The following is a 21708-nucleotide window of genomic DNA, read 5'->3' on the forward strand; positions in this document are numbered from 1 at the left end:
CTGAGACGCACCTCTAATTTAATTTTATTGTGTACCTGTATTCTCGTCCACTTGTGTTTCGTGGCGTAATAAACGTGCCTTTCTTCTTTCATAACCATAGACATTATTTTTTATCTGTTTTGGTTCTCTCAAGGACTGAAATTGAACGAGTTGTTAAATAAATGCTAGATAGCTAAAAGCTAGTTCTCATTATAATAATAATTAAAGCTAGATACGAGTATTGTAAATAGTACTAAAATTTTATTATTTTATTTTAGTCTATGCACATGTATCCCGATACCTGACGAAATATAATATTATTAATACTCTTGCAGAATACTTGGTTTGCAGAATTATTATGTTTGACAAAAAGAGGGTACTTAAGTTTATTTTTGTTTTAAATAATTGTGTGACTAGGTACCTATCTACATATTTAGGATTTGAAATGAAGTGGTTGAATACCATACTCCTATTTCAAGTAGCCGTACTTGTTATAGATAATTAATACCCGGCACAAACAGTGGCATTTTTTTTTTATGGATGGTTATTTGTGTTAACAGGAAAATATTAAGGTAACGTTTAATTAGAAATATTTAGAAAATACAATGCGCGTTTCCCCTCCTCCCTCTACTAGGGAAATTCGGGCCATGGTTCGTTTCGTGCCATATAAGTAGATTATATCTACGTACTTGTTGAAATATATAATAACTTTTATACTAGATAGAAGAAATAGAAAAAAAAAACGAAATCGAAAATATATTTATATTCTATACAGCTGGATGCATCGATAAGCGAGGTAACCTAAGTCATTTAGGCAGTATATTTATCTAGGTAAAGGTTTTGTTTCTGTATATAGGTACCTATTACTGCTTAATTTTGAAGGTACTCGGGAAATACTTAGGTACTTAAGGGTTCGGGTGGCTAGGTTAGTCAAAATATCCAGGAAGTATGTGTTTACGTATAAAATAAAAACAAGTAAACATTTGAAAGACGTTTATTTACACAGGTTATTATCAATATTTAAACCTATATATGACTTCTATCTATTTATAACAATTTTATTCACGACGACACGATGGTAATTCGTTTTACGACTCATGCATGCAGTAAACTATTTAAATTAAATCTTAAATTTGATTAGAACAAACAAATTTATACTTTAGTAACCAAGTAGGTCGAGAGATGGTTAACAATAATATCGTCATAAAATGTTGAGAATGCTTTCTACGTATTTAATTTAGATGACATCATAATCTACATGATCATAATTTACCATAATGCTCGTTAATGGGATGGGAAGACCTTTTTATGTTTGAAATAACTTCGATTAAAGATAACCGAGATTTCTCTCGGTTTTCTCAACTTCTTTAATGCAACTTACTGTAGATACTTACATCTAATTGTAGGGAGAGATGTTTATTTAATTGTAGTTTGGCTAAAATAATAATAAATGTAATTAACTTAATATAAGTACTTATACTTAAAGTTAAACTTATAAAATAATTAAGAGTAAGTAGGTACTCAACGATTATTCAAATTTTAGTACACAGTTTTGTTTTTTAACATGTTTAAAATTATTACACTGAAAATTTAACAATTTGCAATAATAATAAAGTGCATTCGTGTACTACATTAATTATTCATTAGGTACCTACTACATATTTTTATGAATCATTGTAGGTACATAGGTACGTCTATTTCAGAGTCACGACCATTATATTTGGTTGCAACATAATTATTATGTATTATGTCATTCTGTTTATTTAGATAGATACCTACTAAAATCAGCTACTGGATATTTATTTACCAAGGTTATAATATGATCTTGATTGAATTGAATTTTTTTCGTGCCTGTGGAGTGGTGAAATGCTTTAAACGATATTTAAAATGTGACCTGCAGTGACACAGAATGCGTGTTATAGGACAGGTATTCTACATTATAACGATATTGTCCGTTATATATATAAAGCTGCACCATTACTGTCATCATTTTCTTAATTATACTACTTATGGCAGTTCATATAACATATTATACAGTAAAATAAATAATTAACTTAATCTATAATAAAACAGCGTAGAAGACTGGTATAACGGCGCGACGTTCTGTTATTTTTAAAATACTTTATGTTTCTGTGTTTCTTTGGTTATTTTGTCTTAATATGAAAATTTTGTAATTGTTCAAAGATGTGTTTTAAAAGTATGAGATTTAAAATCATTACAAACATGATTCTAACGCCAAATTAATTGTAAATTCTCCAAAATAATGCTGCCTTAACGGTGATACAATAATTTTGAACTCAAAAATTTCTTTCCTTTATACTTAACTAGTTATTTTAAATGTTGAAACAATTCTTGATTAAATAAGCGGCCTTACATGCCTCCGACTGTCGTAGGCTAATCTATTAGAGATATTGTTAGTTACAGCCACACCATGATTCAATGATAAAACTTTTGATACAATGTTTAAATCTTCTTGATTCCTGCCGTGTAAACCATTTTGAGCGAGCAGTTGTTTCAATTCGGCATCAGCGTTGTTATAGTTGACACGGCCATTTATAGGAAAGAAACGATTCGTATGAATTGGATTAAAAGTGTTAAATGTATTATAGTTTTGGTTATTCAAACCAAAATTACCGACACCACTATCTTGTCGGAATACCCGATGGTTTTGTTTTTGTTGGCCAAACTGATCGTTGACACCTCTAACTTGATTAAAGTTTAATCCTTGGTGAAAGTTTTGACCTGAGGTGGGATGTAGAAAGTTGCTGATTCCTTGAGGCAAATGGTTTTCCTGTAATGGAAACTGATCAGGCTGTTGACTGTGCAGATGTATGAGAAAATCGACAGCTTCACGATTTGGTAACTGTTGGTTTGTAACTGTGCTACTCGCTTCTAATGGTACACTGGGTTGAATAGTTACCTGACCGTTAGATCTTATTGGCGCATTCACAAATTGGTTCTGAGGAATATTTTTCTGGACTTGAAAATTATTAACAGAACTCTGTGCCTGGAACTTCTGAGAATTCAAAAGAATTTGCTGTCGCTGTGCTTCCTTTTGTTGTAAAAGAAATTGTTGTTTCCTTAGAAGTTCTTCTTGTTGTCTTTGTTGCTGTTGTAAGAATCGTAGTTGTTCCTCAAGAATTCTTTGCTTCTCTTCGAGTTGTCTTTGTAATAATATCTGTTGGTTTATGTAATCTGATTGGGGTATTTGATTCAAATTTACACTTGGAATGATTGAACCTAGAGGTTGAGAATGTAAAACTCCAGATGCCAAATTCGTAACAGGTAGCGGCCTCATAAAGTTTTGACTAGATGTTTGTTGATAAAGTGGTATTACTTTTTTCGGTAGACCTTGTGGATCCTGGTGAACTGTAAAGGCCGCAACTAAAGGTGCTTGATAGACTTGAACGTCACGTTTATCGACTTCTTCAATATTTTCTCCGTCTTCATTGTGGGTCGGTTTCGGCGTAGTGGTCGTTGTAGTAGTCGTGGTCGTTGTTGTTGTTGTTGTTGAAGTTATGGGTTTAATTGTCGGTTTTTTGATGCTGGCACTGTTTTCAGTGCTAGATTTAGAGGCACTAGCTATACTTCTTGTTTGTAATAAATTGTTGTCACCTTTTGTTTGAAATATTTCAGGAAATGGAGCCGATGTTGGTAAAGTCGCTGTGACTTGACTTTCAACATTACCTGCCGTAGTGCTCAATATAGATATATTGTTGTCAACTATGGTGGGTACGTTGGTGGAATTGTTAGTAAAAGCGGCTTGTCCGTTGACTATAAATGAATGAATTTGTATCCCTTCTTTATCTGTCTGAGCTTCAGGTGCTTCTTCTCCGGTAGTATAACTGTCTGAATCTAAGCCTGTGGTTCCATCAAGAAGTTCAGTTCCTGTGGTAGACTCTTCAAGTTCACTGAGAGCTTTAAGTAAGGCTTTTCGTATGTATGGATCCAAACGTACCGATGGTTTTGGTTCTATCGTGTTAAACTGCTCATTGTAACTTTCAGTAGTAGTATCTCCAGCCAAACTCAGTGAGAACAGAGAAAATAGTATCAACGCCAGCATCTGGAAACAAATATAAAATAACCATTATTCATAAGTATAAAACGATATGACAAATATTAGCTCTTAAAGAAAAATGAGATAGTTGGGCTAAGAATTAAGTTATTTAGTTTACATAATATTACAATAGAACGAAGTTTGTTGTATATCCAACTTGATTCACACAATATATTATAATTAGAAAGCATATGCTCTAGTCCCTATTATTTTTTAGAACACTCTAGTTTTACTTTGAAATTCAAGTAAAATCTAAACACAAAATTTTTCTTTACTAAGGTACCTACTTAATTTTTATTGTGAGACAATGACTAGTAATGTTTCTAAACCCATGCATTCAATGTGTTACTATTGTAATATATTCACCAACTGATACTTCCACATTTCCATCGTTTTAGTTTTTATACCCAAGCACGTTGCTTCAATTTCATTGTTGTGTGATGCGGTATCATGACTGTTTTCTTGCGGATCGGTTGCATAACGTTAATGGCATTAAACGTGATTAAACTATATCCTCATTGTATGTATCGATACCGAAAGAGTTATTCACCTATTTCCAAATGTGTCTTTAGACTTTTTATTTGACAACAATAAATAAAACCTATTCTCCTCCTTTTTAAATATTTAATGTATACTAGACTTTTATAAATTTTTAGTATTAGGTACTACTACACATAAGTCCATTCTGAAATGTAATTAAATTTTTAATTAAGATTTGTTCGGTAAGTCTCACGAAATGGCCTTAGGTTCATCTATTTATAGATTTTAGCATTGAAAAAGAAACAAACAGTTAATCACATTAATTATGTTTTGCAAAACTCATCATCTATTGTATGTCGGTTGTATCAATATTCAATATGTTACGCATGCTTAGTTATACACAAAAGAATTTGATTGCGTATGCGTGACCCCTGAAATATGTGAAAATGCGTGGATAGGAGATATGTACACTTCATTTATCATCATGCGTTAATTAATCTTATTGTAATGTTTCCATTGTACCGATACTGCTGATTTTTTAAATATAAACTGATGGCAGGTTTATTCAAATGGTCACAGAATAAAACGTTGTGTGACTTAGGTAATCACTGTGCAGATGTTTATTGCCTAATTTATTATAATACCTTTCTTTACAAAAGAACAAAAGTTAGGCATTTAGATAAGACGTTGCAACAGAAAAGCCCTGTAGCCTATAGATACTTATTTCTGCAACTCATAATTTTTGTAAACCTACTTATAATGAAATGCATGGTGAGTCTTATGTATGTGTAATATGAAATCGTCGCGAGTTTCCTGAGCGTAATAGAACGCTATCATTTTCCAGCCAATTAATTCGAAAAACAAAGACTGAGGTAGTTTGTTGTTGCAATAGAGATTGTTTTGAAGAATTATATTAGATTTATATTTAGAATTATTAATTATTTTATTAGTAACTATAACTTTTACAATGTAGAGAAGACTCATAGTTTACCAGAGGACTCTCACTGGCTGTTGATGTAGTTCTCGCTGCCTAGCTACGGAATGGCTTCTATAGAAAGTTAGAACAATCTGCCAACGGTCAAAGGTTACAATATTGGTCGTTGTATTCTGTATTAAATAGTAGTGGTCTGTAGCTAGCGCCAACGACAAAGTTTTATTGGTAGAAATTTTAATCTTTATCATTTATGTGGTTAATCGAAGGCTTATTTATTATAGACATTGATGGCTATGTGAGTAATTATTAAAAATATGATGGTGGCCGGCGGCTACTCGCAAAAGTTATGCGACGTCCGAATCATCACTTTCACCAAGCATAATTCACGGAGAGACGTTTCTCGCCGAATGTCAAATTCAATAACGTATCTTTGGCACACCTACACGGACGCAAACGACTGTGACATAAGCCTGGGACTCGGCGGCGTTAACTTCTCATGCATGCTTAACATATTTCCTTATCACATGTATTGTTACTTCTCTCTTAAGAAACAATGATTAAATAATATGTAAGTACATATCATTTGCAATTATTAGAATAAGACTAGGTATTTTATAAACGTCAGTGGGCGTAAGTATCGTTGTATGTCCTATTATGAACTTTTTGCATTGTTAAAACATACAAAAATGACTAACTTAATTGCATTTCTGAACATTTGCGAGATGTCATTATAAGATAGCTTGGTTTAAAATTATTTAAGTTTACTTCATGTTTAATTTGATAATTGATGGTACTTAAAAAATATGTATAACTAGCTGACCCGGCAAACTTCGTACCGCCTCAAACATTTATTTTTCTCACCTTTTAAACCTTCCCTGGACTTCCACAAATAATTCAAGATTAAAATTTGCCAAATCGGTCCAGCCATTCTCGAGTTTTAGCGAGACAAAAGAACAGCAATTGATTTTTATATATGTATAATATATAATATATAATATAATATAATATAATGTATACTATAGTGCAGTAATACTACACTAGTATTTGACCTATTTACATATTAATCAGTTGTGTAATGTGTAAGTAAGATTATTTGTACAAGTATGACAAATATTTTCCTAATTACTGTGAAAAAATCCGGATGCGAATATCGTCGGAAGTTATTTAGAATAGGAGGGTTTCACACGGGTTTTATGTGACGCTATTATGTCCGTACGTCCGCAACAACACATATGAAGCCTAATTTAGGTGAACTTGTTTAGAAAAAGTACATTTGCTTATGATATTTTCTTTGATAGAACTTGAAGTCTTAAGTAAGAGCACTGAAAAAAATCGATTAATTTTTTTTGTCGCCTATGTAGTGAATGTATACGTACAATCTATTGTATGTACTTATATGTGTAGTGACCTAATAGATTGAAATGTAGATAGCAAAAAGCTTTTTGTAATCCTTCACAAAAGCTTTAACTGGGTAATTACATAATGTATTCGGTCGCTTCTCGGTAAAATCAGCCCGGAGCATTTCTAAATGATGTGCCTATTATTTGGTATCAAAGGTCGGACATGAAGTCGTGAACACTTCTCATGTCAAAACAAAGTCATCAATACATTTCTCTTGTTGCAGTCACGTATGGAATTTCAATAATAGCAGTTGAAATTGAAGTACGGAGTTGTATTGCAAAAAAAGATAATACGTAAACAATTTTATATTGGAAAAGTTGTCGCCTACTTTCTTCTTTATTTACATGAGGTTGGTTTCAAGAGGGAAACGGTTATTGGCGTTTTTTCCTCATAAACGCAAAGCATGACGTTATGTAATATGGTTTACAAGTCAAAGTGTACCTATAATCCTATATTGCGTAATACGTAGTACACCAACAGTAACGCGAAGCAGTGTCGGTGAAACCTTCCAGCTGACTTGAAATCGAGTGTTTGACCCGCCATTGCACCCCTACCAGCTTATCGATGAATATTTGCATTAGTAGTAGGCAACTGTGACTTAATATTTAAATATATGATTTTTTAGTATTACGTATAAACTTCCTTTAAAAAGTTCAACTTCATCACAATCTGTATTACAAATATTTCAAGAATGTCTTCCATTATTCCTACTTTCCCTTTGAGTAATAGTAACAATCTTCATTAATATAATGATTACCTATCTATTAATCCATTATTTACTAAATCAGTTAAAGTACGGGTCACTGACATTCCGGAACACATAAATAAATATGTACTCAATCTACGTAGTTACAAACATCACGTGTGAGTGACCGGTCTCAGTTCGTCGTTTGTTTTTGTCGCGTTCCTCCTACATGATGCACTTAAGTCAGTGTGGGAACTGACACACCGGAGCCGGTTCCAACTTCCAGAAATAGGTGTATTTTATTGCGCCTATGCTCCAAGTCAACAACAATGTTAAACCACAATAGCACGTAATTACATAAGACGCTATTGTCAACAAATATGAAATTCGCTTTCTATGGTTGGCAAATATTACTTGGTGTTCGTCTTGCACGTATCGATTATTATCTATTGACAACGTATTCATCTCATCGTGTCTTTGAATGTTCGACCTCTTAAGTTGTTGAATAGATCGGACTGGATCTCGTATTACAATGTTTAAATTGACACTAATCATTAGTTATACGGCTTTGTTGCATTTATTTGAATGTGCAAAGCGGCGACGTGTTATGTGAACTTATGTCTTCATCAAGACTTTATAAGAACATCAATTACTCGTTGAGGTTGGTTTTTGGCTACCGTCGTATTTACATTATGTTACTTTTGTGAAGACAAGTTATGTATTTTTACATAACAAAATTCTAGTACAAAAACAGCGTGCATTTCCTTTCTTCTGTTATTACTTTTATAGATAGTACAATAATCTTTTTGTAGGTACAATGCGCCGTGTTAAAGGTGAAGCCGCTGAAGAATGGAATATAAAACATCTCGCTTTAATCCACTTATCTTACTAACTTCAAATTATATGTTTCCGTTACATGTTCCATGTTTGAAGGAACATTCTACACCGTTATAAAACACCGGGCTCCAAAACAGACACAATCCTCACACGCGATGACGTTGCGCTATTTGAACTAAGAATAATGGAATAAGCGAGCAGGTACAATATTGGTCAAATTATATTCGAATAATACAGTTATCGATTACGCGGAAACGACCTGCGGCTTAAACCAATTATTCTGTCTGTAGGCGCCAGTGGGTATTGTGCAAGCAAATAACATGGTCGAAGCTCCTAGTGCTTGTGATAATTATCATAAGAGCAGTGACCGCCGCGAGCTCTGCGTGACACCCGTCTCCGATGCTATTATTTCCGAAACCAGAACAATTATTCTTTATTGCTGCAACGGCCTACGATTTGATTTATCATTGCACAACTCTACACACGTGTATTGTTCTGAAACAATTCCATATAAACTAATTTAACAAATTGCTACCTGGGTTTTACATTGTTGATGTTGTCTATTAATACAATTTGAAACAGTTTTTTGCAGAGAAAGTTACTAATGTTTCTGTTTTTATTAATTGTTTGGGAAAAATGTTGTATTATTTAGCTATTCATAAGGGGAAAGCTCAGTATTTTCATGAATAAATTCCAAAAAAGATTAGGCAGATGTTAGATGTTTACCTAGGTAACATTGGTCGCAGTCTGAAGCTACCTAAGAATAAGAATACTTCTTTCATTGAACTCTAAAATCCACGTGAGAACATTAATGTCCCCCTCAATTTAACTAATACCTAATCTTTCCCCTCTGCAGCCACAAAATCATATTTTATAATACTTTGACTATGTCCGGCATCGGACCTAGTTTAAAACTGTAGCGTGTAATCAATTTACCAAACCAATGAGGTGGTTAGCGAAAAACGGCCATTGATATGTTTGCAGCATGTAACACGAGGAAACATTTTCTCGTGCGACCATGAGTATAAGCTTTCGAGGCTTTATGGCACGTAATAATACAATATGTTCCATATTGAATGCAGTTTTGCAATAATTTTTATCCGAATACAACGAAACACAAAATGGGTTATAATTTATGGACTGGTAGACAGATACAGCTATTTAGAATCCTAGTGCTAATATGAAATTGTTTTTTTTTTAATTACAGTAAACCTATTTTGGAAATTCAGGTGCTCCGTTAAATCGTTAATTCCGTGCAATCTGTAACCACTAACCAGGTACCACTAAGACGTTGTCCTTATTACGAAATACCTCAGCATTTGTGGTGCATTTGTGGTGTACCTACTTATACCTACTAAGCACCACAAAGTATAAGTTTTCCATATCGTAACTTTGACCACACGGCAGCTGTTACTTTCCTACTTTGTTCAAATTACTCTACATGTAGATTTGATAGCTACATAATAATATAATGGGGCAATCAATTGTTATGAGCTATTACTGTTTGTGATGGATATTCTAGGAACTTTCTTATTGTTTTACAATTGGAAGTTATACATTTTTAATGGACACTAATAGGTAAAGGTTAAGTCTATTCAAACATGGAATACGGTTATCAATATCATATTATGCCGTTTCGATTTTTAAATGTTCAGTGTCACTGTGTACTTTTTCAGAGATCAATGGAAATTAACATGTTATAATTTGGCACCGATTAGGTATCAATCATTATAACAATGTATGCCAAGATCAAAGCGAATCAGTAGCTTACAACAACAGGTTTCTCTTTCGTGTGAATTTACATAAATAATAATGAACAGATATGCCTCGGGCTATGTGCGTTATGTGAGGACCTACACGAAATTTCTTACGAAATCGGTTATACAAGTGTTGATTAAAATAAAATATTAATTAGGTTATATATGTTTTTCTTAATTCTAATTTGTATTTTTTTATTTAACAGCACAGTTGGCGCGGTGGCTATGCAACTGGCGCGGGTTCGATTCCCGCACGGAACAACTCTTTGTGTGATCCACAGATTGTTGTTCCGGGTCTGGATGCCGGATGTCATTGTTATGTGAACTTGTATGTTTGTAAACGCACCCACGACACAGGAGAAAATCCTAATGTGGGGCAACGTTTTTTTAAAAAAAAATACAAATATTGTGTATATCAATGGATGCTACAATATTGTCAGTGTCACAGTTTTCAAAAGAAAGTCTCGATGTGTACTTATGTCACGTACCACGTACAGACAGTTGGGCGGCATCTTTTGTTTTCTTGGCAAAGTATGAGCGCTCATGGTTATGTTCGTGAGACTACACAGCACACAGCTCTCCCTCCGTGACTCGCGATGCATTCTCTCGGTGCACTCTTAGATGACTTGTGATTTCCAAATGTTGATATTCATCCATTTAAGAACATGAAAGTAGATGTTTGTGTATGACTGAGATATAAACGATGAGAACTCATCTACGTGGCTTTACATTTAATCTCTAATTAAAACGAACAATGAAATAACGGTTACAAAGCTTTTGATATCATGTTGATATTTGATATTGATCATCAGTTACGAACTTGTATAATAAATAGAGTTGCGATGTGTTTCTATGGTCCATGACAGTTATCAGCGGTCCTTATGTACGTTTACTTATTTGTTTTCTCTATATGGAACAGTGTAACAATTGTAACATATCCGCAATGCAATATGAGGAAGTTAATCCAATAAAATGTTCAAAATTGCTATACATAAAACTATAACTGAGTGACTAATGTGGTTCGCAAACCTGTCATTATGTCCGCATTAAGATATGTTACACGCAATCTGAGATGTTACGAACATGTTCGAATTAAGCATTCATAAGTTACGAAGTTCGTGAACTGTAAAGTGGGTTTGAATTAATTTATTAAATGGTGGTGCTTTTAATTATCAAACAACTAGATTCGGCAGCAGCAACTAACCATTAATGGTGTGTTATGTAACTAAAAATTAATAGCAATTTATTTGCGTAGAATCTATGGGAACACAATTTTAATTAATTTTAAATATTTTAATGTCTATATTCAAATTGAATAAAGTAGGTTATAATGGTAGGTAATAATTGCAGTGTTCTCGATGATCAGTGATTTAATAGAGAGATTTAATTGAAACCGGTAGGTAGTATAATTAACTATTTATATGGTAAAACTAGCTTTTGCCCGCGACTTCGTTCGCGTGGAATAGTGACTTCCGGCAAATTTTTGGTTTTAACCACATAGTTCCCGATCTCGCGGGATCTCTTCAAAAATGAGATGTGGAAGATATTCCAGGGAACTGTTCAAAAATCAACATAATGAGCTCTGCGTTTGAATTTAATAGATGTATACTCACTTAGGGCATTGAAAAAATAGTTTAAAAACGGACTTAAACTAACTTAAAACTAAAGAAAGCTACGAATTACGAATTTATAACAATTAAAAAAGAAACTATATTACAACCTATCCTCTATGCTATAATAACCAAGCTTAAACTAAATAATTTAAAAGAAACGACTTAAATCTAATCTAATTAATTCATAAATTAGACTTACAATTTTATTAAAAAAACTAACTACAGTAACTACTAATAATCGATATCAAACTAAACCTACGTTAAATAGTTTAACCAAAAAACCAGGAAAACCCAACAAATAAACTTATTAATTAATTGACAAATACAACGAAACCAATTTAGAATATACGAAACAGCAGGACCACTACAGACAAATAATCATACGACTGATAATACACTTTTTCTACGATAGTACCGAAGCGCTCGGCCGATACCCAACCAAATGAATGTAACGAAACCATAGCGCGATCTATTTCGATCCCAACGCCATCTATCGAGGATAAAGACAACTTGGATTATTTATTTATACTCCGTTCGGGCATTTTCTTTGTACTAAAAGTTTAATTATATTGATATTATTTTTTTCATACCTTTTTACTATTTATTTACTTTTTTCGATGAATTAAAACAATAACATGAACCGAAGTCGTGTAACGATCGACATAGAATTATCTATACTCCGTTAGAGCATTTTCTTTGTACTAAATGTTTTATTATATTGATATTATTTTTTTCATACCTTTTTATTATTTATTTACTTTTTTTCGATGAATTAAAACAATAACATGAACCGAAGTCGTGTAACGATCGACATAGAATTATTTATAAATAATTTATTTCTTATTTTTATTTTTATATCTATGTCCTTTCTAAGGTTCTAAACTATATCTGTACCAAATTTCAACCAAATCCGTCAAATAGTTGCGGAGATTAATGGTATAAGCATAGAATGTTCGACGTGATTCTTTAATTTGACATAACTTTTTTATTTATGAACCGATTGACATGAAACAAACACTAAATGTAAATTTAAGCATCCCACAATATATTCGTGAAAACCGCATCCAATTCGGATCAGCCGTTTCTGAGATTAGCGCGCACAGACGAACAGACAAACAGACAAACAGACAAACAGACAAACAGACAAACAGACAAACAGACAAAAAAAAAGTTAATTACATTTTTGGGTTCGACATCGACATAACAATAACCCCTGCTATTTTTTTTATTTTTATTTTCAATGTACAGACAGCACTTTTCTACGATTTTATTATATGTATAGATGTACATATATTATGTATCTTTGTGTAAATAAGTAAACTTTTATGATCTGTACATATTTTTACAAGTACCATTCATGGAAACTAGAAAATACTTTCTACTAGAGTTCTCAACATACAATATGTTATCGAGTTTTGCAATAAGCCCTTCAAAACATCGTCAACGTATTCCCAATGAACTTTCTTTTAAACAAAATGACCGTGTTGATAAGCAAATGCCATTAGACGCCAGTGAAAGTATACGTCATCGCAACGCGCAAAATTTGCACAAATTACCTCTCGTGTTGTTTGTGTCAGTGCTCGTACGTTGCACTTTGTCGTTGTGAGGGAAAATAGAAGAAAGAGGAATTCAAATACATGCGTTAAGTAAATACCGCGCAAATCGCTCTCGAGAAAAGCATATTTACAAAGGAATCTGACGAGAAACACATGTTGTGTAAGTTGCAAAACACTACATACAAAAGTCATGTAAAATATCGCGAACATTCAAATACTACGATGTAATCTATGGCATTTAAAGTTGCGTTGTTATTTTAATTGATGTTGTCGTGATTCTTACAGATAATTGAAAAACGTTTCTTACTATTTGGTAATACCTAACATGTGAATCTCTTCGTTTAGATTTTGTCGTTAGAAACATGCATATGAATATATTTATTGTGTACCGAAGACATGAAGAATAAGGTATCTTAGAAATATAATTTATGAAATAAGTTATTAATGTAAACAAATTTTAATTGCCTCTACGTCTATAAATTAGATGACTGCCATGGAAATTAATTCGATACCTTCACACATATAAAACTATTAATTCTTTTTAAATATGCCGAAACAACATTATTTGCTAACCAACCACGAACTTTCTTGATAAAATCGCATAGCGAAATCTTTATTGTATGCGATTTCATCACAGTTCGGCTTTTTCAATTACATCACTCATTTTCGAAATTATTCACTACGAGACTGATGAGTTCTGTTGAAGAAGTCGAAAGCTTTATTAATGTGGCGTGGTCACTGAATGGGTTTACAATTTGCTGTGTAATCGTCTCATCAATGAACAGCAGCACACGTGAAAATATCTCTATTACTATATACATAGTAACACCGTGAGAATTCCTTTAAAAAATAACTAGTCCAAGCTGCGTCAATAGATATCCATGGCTTGCGACACCTCATTAATTAAGACCTAGTTGTGAATGAGCATTGTTTTGTGTCCTAGAATTGTTTACAACCTTCTTGTTACACCGTATCTAGAGTGATGTGCAATATTTTGTTAGTATGAACGTGTCAGTTACTCATTGTCTTTATGTTGCGGTCTAATTAATCCCGATAGAGCGATAAAGCCAACGATCCATTGAGACAATTATGTGGGATTTTCTTGAATATAATCGGTGTCAACATTTGTACTTTATTACTTATCTACATACTTTACTACTATACAAAATTAATGTAATCATAGTGAAACAAAAAAAGATTGAACAAGGTTGAGAGAATTACTTAAAGCAGTTTTATAGTTGTGTTGTAAGTAGTGATGCAGAATGAGAAGCAGAATACCTTTATTACTTTAATGTCAACAAAGGTTGCTTGGAGCGTTAGTTTCTGCCTAACCAATATAAGTTATAATTTAAAAGATAAGAAAATGAGTACCCCTTAAAAAGAAGTGCCCATGATAAATAAGAAATTTAATCAGTTACGAAAGAGTTCAAAGGATTAATTATGTAAAGTCTAAAACTTTCTTCTTCAAGTAAACAATTTCTTTAATTACTCTATATTGTGCATTTACTTGCTAAAGCATTTGAATGAGTCGATTTTTTTAACACGTCTAGATGCGCGTCTTACCAGAACATTCGAAATTCATAATTCTCTGAAAATTGTAGTCGAGGTTGAATCTAGACACACGGCAGTGTGTCCGCCAAGTTCGAGCAAAAAACCGACACACCGGCCGTGGGTTATATTACACGAACCATTTCGGGCCAAGTTCGACCCACCTATAACTCAAAATCTATTTTATCTACGCATATGAAATTTCTAGTATCTGTCGAAATCTACTTACTTATCTAAAATATAAAATTTCATTAATGTACCTATTGTAGGTCTTGAGATATTGACGTCAGAAAATCGCTATTTTTACTATACACTCACTGACTGACTCACTCATCAAAAACCTAGACCACTTCCAATGGTCGTATTGACTTGAAATTTGGCATGGAGGTAGGTCTTTAGGTCAAGGTAAAGGAAAAAATCTGAAAATGGCCAAGTGTGAGTCGGTTTTAAAAATAATGAAGGTGTAAATTCATACCCCTAAGGAACTAAAACAAAAAATTTATCTATATCTTCCAATGGTCGTACCGACCTAAAATTCGTTACGAAAGGTTTGTATTTAGTCAAAGTAAAGTAAAATAAGAAAAAAAGAAAATAAACTTTACAAAAATAAATGAAATCCCACCCAAAACATAAATGTGAAAGGCTGCCAAGTTCGATAATATTGGAATGCTTCGCCTATAAAAGAAGTGAGATCTAAATAAGTACCAAGTTCCATACATAGACCTCAGTTAAAAATGATATAACTTGGCAAGTTTTAATACAAAATTATATACTTGACTCATTACGTTTAGTAGGTTTATAACATATAAGTGTGTGAAAACTTGCCAACTTGTTATATCATTTTTAACTGAGGTCTGTGTATGGAACTTGGTACTTATTTAGATCTCACTTCTTTTATAGGCGAAGCATTCCAATATTATCGAACTTGGCAGCCTTTCACATTTATGTTTTGGGTGGGATATACTTTTAAATACACAATAAATATTAAGAAACAAATTATTAATTATTATGTGTCACATGTCGTCCTTGTTCTATTGTGTGTTTATAATTTTAATTTTCATATTTCGTCCATAATGTCATCAACATTCTTTCGTCAAAATGTTATCCGAGTGTGTCAATTTGTGAAGAGGATAATTTTTCTTAGTTTTAAATGTAGAGTAAATGGCAACCATATATGCTAAAGACAGACAACCATATTTGGATAAAGATGTTAAGTGTAATGCTATTTCATTATTAAGAACGATGATTATTTTAAAAGTAAATTCTTCTAAAACTGGAACAGTACTTTTTACTTAACCTGAAAATGGAAACAAAAACCGTATGTGGAACTAAAGCTTGTCTTCCACGTTAACGTGTTTGCGTGCTTGAAATCACAAGTGGGGTGATGTCATAAAATTTATCACCGTCTAAGTGTTATCTAAGCTAAAGAGATCACTCAATCTTTCTCTTCCTCATGCCTATCCAGCGATGATGTCACGTATCATTGAAATGTATGATACTGTCGTAACAAGCACAATGTGTACGAGCTTATATTGGTACTTATTTAAACCACCCACTAGCTATCAAATTACAATATGAATAACCACTAACTCCACCCTTACGCATGTTTATTCAAAATATCACATGTTATGTAACTTAAAATTATACAGTGACTTAATTCTGTGAGAATATAATTCGGTCTATATCGACCTCTACACATAACAATCGGAATTTTATCGCTATTTTAAGTTCAAACCTATAGCTAATAAAGGACATCAACCAAAATGGGCTAGAGTTTTGAACAGCTGTATTGAGAAAAAAGAAGTTCACAAATAATTTAATAATAATATTTAATGAATTTTGATTTCTATTCGGGAGTGTAAATATAAATAATATTAAATAAGAATAAAAACAGTTTTGTAATTGATTATTGTTATTATTGGTGACACTGCCATGACAACAGTTTTGTGACAGTTCTTTTTCGTATTATATTGTGAATATTATTTCGATTTTGGCTATTTTTGACGACTGTGTTATTCAAAATGGATTCTGGTGATTTTCTATTCGATGACCCCGGCTCACTCTTAGACTCAGTATCTGCTCAAACGTTAACCCTGGCAACGAAGCCGCTTTACATGACGACGACCCCGTAAACTTGGACTTTCCGATTTTGCCTAGTGAATCTATATATTGTGTCAATTGTGGAGCTGAAATCACTCACAGGAGAAGACACAATGTTAATCTTGTGGAAGTGCAGCGAGTTATACTGCAATGGATCGCACCACAAGTGGTAAGTCATTAAGTAAGTAAGTGTAAGTGGTTGCTGCGCTCATATCATGTCTGTGATATGGTATTTAAGTTGGACAAGGCATGAAAATGTAACTCCACCAGCTCAGTTTCTAGAAAATGTTTTGTTAACATTATGAAAATGAATAGTTTCACAAATAAACGATTTATTTTAAAGTGTTGAAGTTTTTTCATATATTATGTTTAATTATTAATTTGATACAAAGTTTCTTATCTATACGTTTTCTTTGTACTATAAGCCGCTCAATAAAGTAAAAAATAGTACAATATTTTCATGTTCATGTTCAAGCCCAAACGCCATACAAAGTGGTTGATGTCCTTTATATAATAGGTATAATATGCACAAAAATCATCTTCCTATAGAAAATGTTAAACTGTCTCTAATTACCAAACATCAATAATGTCTCGTGTCTTTCATATTGTCATGAAATGTACAATTATATCGTTTTTATTTTATGTAAAGAGTTTTTTGCTCGTTCAGAGGAATGAAAACGTATAGCTTCACTGACTGACAGATTGACGGATAATTAGAGATTGAGATTTTAAAAGTGCCTGTAATTGTGGATTAATAGAAATAGATGCTTTGACTCTGTTGTTTGTCTGCAATCGATCAATTATATTAAAAACTTTGACCTTATTTGATCTCTGTTTAGAAGTTCATGCAAATGTCAATCACCTGTTCAGACATGTTATCTATAGGTTTAGTTTCAAAATGGGTTCATGCTAATTTTATGAATTTGACATAATAGCTACGTTATGTAGATTAAGTAAGGTATAGGCATCTAGCATAAAATGTAGGCATCTGCATAAAAATCAAATCTTTTCACTCTTGCTACATCTGTGTTGATAAATTATACATTTTTATGTAATCTAATTAGAAATATTGATTTCTACCATCGTTGTGAAAAACAAGAAAAATATATTCAAAATGCGTACCCAATTATGAATCCTATAAAAGTATCTAATTGGAGGAAAACATCGGATCACCGCTGATAGTGTCATATGCCATCAATTTATTATAATTAGTAATAACTTCGTATACTAGTAATCTCAGCAGTGAGAAATGTTTAACATAACAGTACAAAAGACTAATTAAGAGAATTGTGTAAAATTGCACTTAGAAATTTCGAACAAAGTGAGTATCAAGAATGATTATGTGAAATATTATTTCGAATTCTTAATCTATTAGCTTTCTCTGTCCCACGGCCTAAGAGTAAAGTGCAGAACAAAAAAGCATTGTCGTAATCCAGCTTATCGAACAATCTTTTTTACTTTAAATATAACTTTATTATGGATATACGATAGAAATCTACGACTCTACTTTCTTCTCAGAAATCTGAATTATTTACTTAAAATTTAAGTTATTTAATAATCTACTTATGGATTGTTTATGTATTGATTGACGAATTCGCTACTGTCACAGCAATTTATCGTCATTTAAAGATAATTCAGTAAAAACAAACAGACAGGATTAACATATAATTTTCAGCTATTTTATTGCAAATGTAATGTAAGGCTACAGACATAAGTACTTACATGTATAACATTTTTAATATATACCATTTACCATTTAAAATATGTATAGGTGTGTTTATACAGGGTTTGTTTAAATTTTTGTACCTAAGGTACGAAAATAATATTGGATATATGGAGACGAGGTACATTATCACGATTCGTAGCAATCTAGAATATCTACAGTTTAAAACGTGTATTTAGGACTTACGTAATTTAAATTGAAAATTTCAAAATAGTGATGAATATTAAAGTGAATACTCGAAACATTTAGAGAAAATCTAGTAATTTTAACTAATATTCCGAGTTTTATTAGTTGACATCACTAGTTTGCTACAGACTAACTTGTACCTTGATTATTGGGCAAATGATTTATATTATCCTGTTATCTATGAAACAATGGTTTAAATAGAAAGTTAGGTGTTAAATATGTAATGTTTATGTACATAAAAAGTACACATATCTACACATGCAATTATTATAACACATAAGTTGCTTAATTTCATCTCCACACGTTTAATATACTGAGGACGTATGGTTGTATGATTAATTCACCTTTGGCGTGAAATGGCATCTTAATAGCTAGTTTAACAGCAGTTGAAACGAGTGGAAAGTTTATCACAAACAAAAGCTGTGTGCTTCAACTCATCTGCCGTCGCTCCGTCTCAGTCTAGACGCAGAAACTGGAAATGATGTGAAATGATTCAAAAATTTCACCGATAACGGCGACTGCAGTCGTAACACGTGTGACTGGAGTACGAATGATGAATCCTTAATAGCCATCATTCTCTTCCGACGATTCATGTAAACGAGCGCACCGCATCATCACGCACCAGTTACGTCATTCGGGGAAAGTGCATCAATGAATTTATTGTTTAAATATTATATTTTATTTAAGCAAATTCACACACCGACTATTCTAGACTAGTGACACTTCATGTGAATATATTATTTCGTTTCTTGGAAGCCACCTTATAGAAATTCTGATCTTAAAAAGCTATCGAAAGCTTTTTTTATTTTAATTACAGATTAGCTAATAATACCTTTTTATACTAATACTTTGAGTCATTTATTACATTGAAACAATGTCAACACGATGCTCAAATAAGTCTAAAAAAGCGGCAATTTCTACAAAACCACAAAATCTTTTGACGATATAGGTTATTGTCTGTTATGGGTCACAAATTACTTAACAGGTACATACATATTCAAGTAGAGTGCTATACAGCGCATGTAAATTTCCGCATTAGCGTCTACTTTGAACACATAAAAGAATGCTTGCATAGGGATGCAGTCATTTGCATGACAGATGACCATCCGCAGAGATAAAGAACAGCGACGTAACCACAGCTCATTTTTATACGAAGCCAGTCGTTAGTTAATCGCAATGTAGCTTTTACTTGACATGAAGAATAATAGAAAATCGTGCTGTGCAATATAGTGAAAGGTTATAAATGTCCACGTTATATTATGTAGACATCATCAATAAAATTTTCACATTTTAGTGAATACGGATTAAGATTCTTGCAAGCGGTTGCGTAACTGTCATCAATTAAGAATTATTTGCTGAATAAGTTAACGAAACTTATGGTGATTTTTAATATGATGAATAAATATGTAGTACGTATATTATGAGCATACTTAATAAGTACAGAAGTACTTAATTAGTAAAGAAATATACAAAAGCCTTTAATTGTTGGACTAGGTTTCTTTAACACATTAAATCTCTTTCTGTTTCCATAATTTTATAAAAATATTTGTAATATCGACTAATATAATTAAATTTTGTCTTTGAAATAAAAATATAAATGGTATTAAGGGACTTTAAATAATAAGATCACAATGACGTCTCAATTCAAGTTTCAGTTTTTTAAAGAAAAAATTACAGGACAAGAGTCAATCCCTTAAGATACTAAGGCTCGGTTTACAATATCTGATTAATTCTAACTAAGGAATAATTTAGGATTACGATATAAATAACAGACAAAATGTTTCAGTTAAACTAACACCAACATAACCAGAAATGCATGCAAAACAAGCCCGGACACTTTAAAATTTTACTTAAAAAAAAACACGCATTCATTCATATAATTCACGCATTCACTAATAAAGTTCACGCACAAAATGTTCAGCGGCACTGTTAACGTAAATAAATGAACACCGGTACTCACTGGGCGCATGTTGCCGGCTCTCGAGCTTCACTTGTAGCACTATGTTACAGCAACGTGTATGTCGGCGACGACAAAGCCAGGTGGTTGTCGCACGTGTGGATGCGGCCCGGTATCTGCGTATACTGCGCCTGCGTGAGAACACCTCGCTCCGTCGACCACCGCTGCTGTTGCGCCCGCGCGGCTCCCAAACAGCCACTGATTGTATATAATATGACATCCGATATGCCACAAGGATGTTGCCAATATGCGATTATGTGTACATAACCCGACTGTCTGCTTTGATTTCTGTAACAAAGGGATATAAAAATGTTTATAAACTACTACATTTGGTTTTATATTTGTGGAAATGAGGGGGTTGATAATACATAATTATATGTAGGTGCTTATCTAGTTTAGATGTAACTTTATCCTAAAAAGAAAAATATTTAACAAGTGCAATTTATGAACACAAAGTTTCAGTATCATTCTCGTGTTGGCAAAAGTATTTTTTTATTTAAAATAATAATAACAATAACTCGATATTTGTAATTAGTTTTGTGTAGTAGATTCGTCCTTCTATAACAATGGGACTCATAATAATAACTGGCAGAAACTTAATTTAGATACCTACTCTAAGTTTAACTCCTTTTGATATATTTTTAAATACTTAACTTATTATAGAAGCGATTTAAATATTATGATATAGTACTTCCCATTCATAACATCTTCTTTGTCCAGTCCCATTGAATAAAGAGGTAAAAGATGAGAAAAATTAAACCTACGTAGTCACATCACTATTGTAAAATAATGTTACAATGATTTTATTCAACTATACTAAACTATAAACCAATTATTGTATAGATGAAGATACGTACAATTACTATGTCCACCAAGTAGCAGTTGTAGCTAAATC

General features: G+C 32.6%; 1 protein-coding gene across 1 annotated transcript; it reads right to left on the bottom strand.

Annotated features, from left to right (window-relative positions):
- Positions 1-957: 957 nt before the first annotated feature.
- LOC118268460 (transcription factor SPT20 homolog) lies at positions 958-21022 on the bottom strand. Its single transcript, XM_035582965.2, has 2 exons — positions 20817-21022; positions 958-4042 (listed from the first exon to the last, which is right to left on the bottom strand). The coding sequence occupies exons 1-2, from the start codon at positions 20823-20825 to the stop codon at positions 2336-2338; spliced, it is 1716 nt and encodes a 571-aa protein (XP_035438858.1). The 5' UTR covers positions 20826-21022; the 3' UTR covers positions 958-2335.
- Between the last annotated feature and the right edge of the window lie 686 nt (positions 21023-21708).

Source organism: Spodoptera frugiperda, chromosome 29 (assembly GCF_023101765.2).
Source record: "Spodoptera frugiperda isolate SF20-4 chromosome 29, AGI-APGP_CSIRO_Sfru_2.0, whole genome shotgun sequence".
In the NCBI taxonomy this organism is placed as follows: domain Eukaryota; kingdom Metazoa; phylum Arthropoda; class Insecta; order Lepidoptera; family Noctuidae; genus Spodoptera; species Spodoptera frugiperda.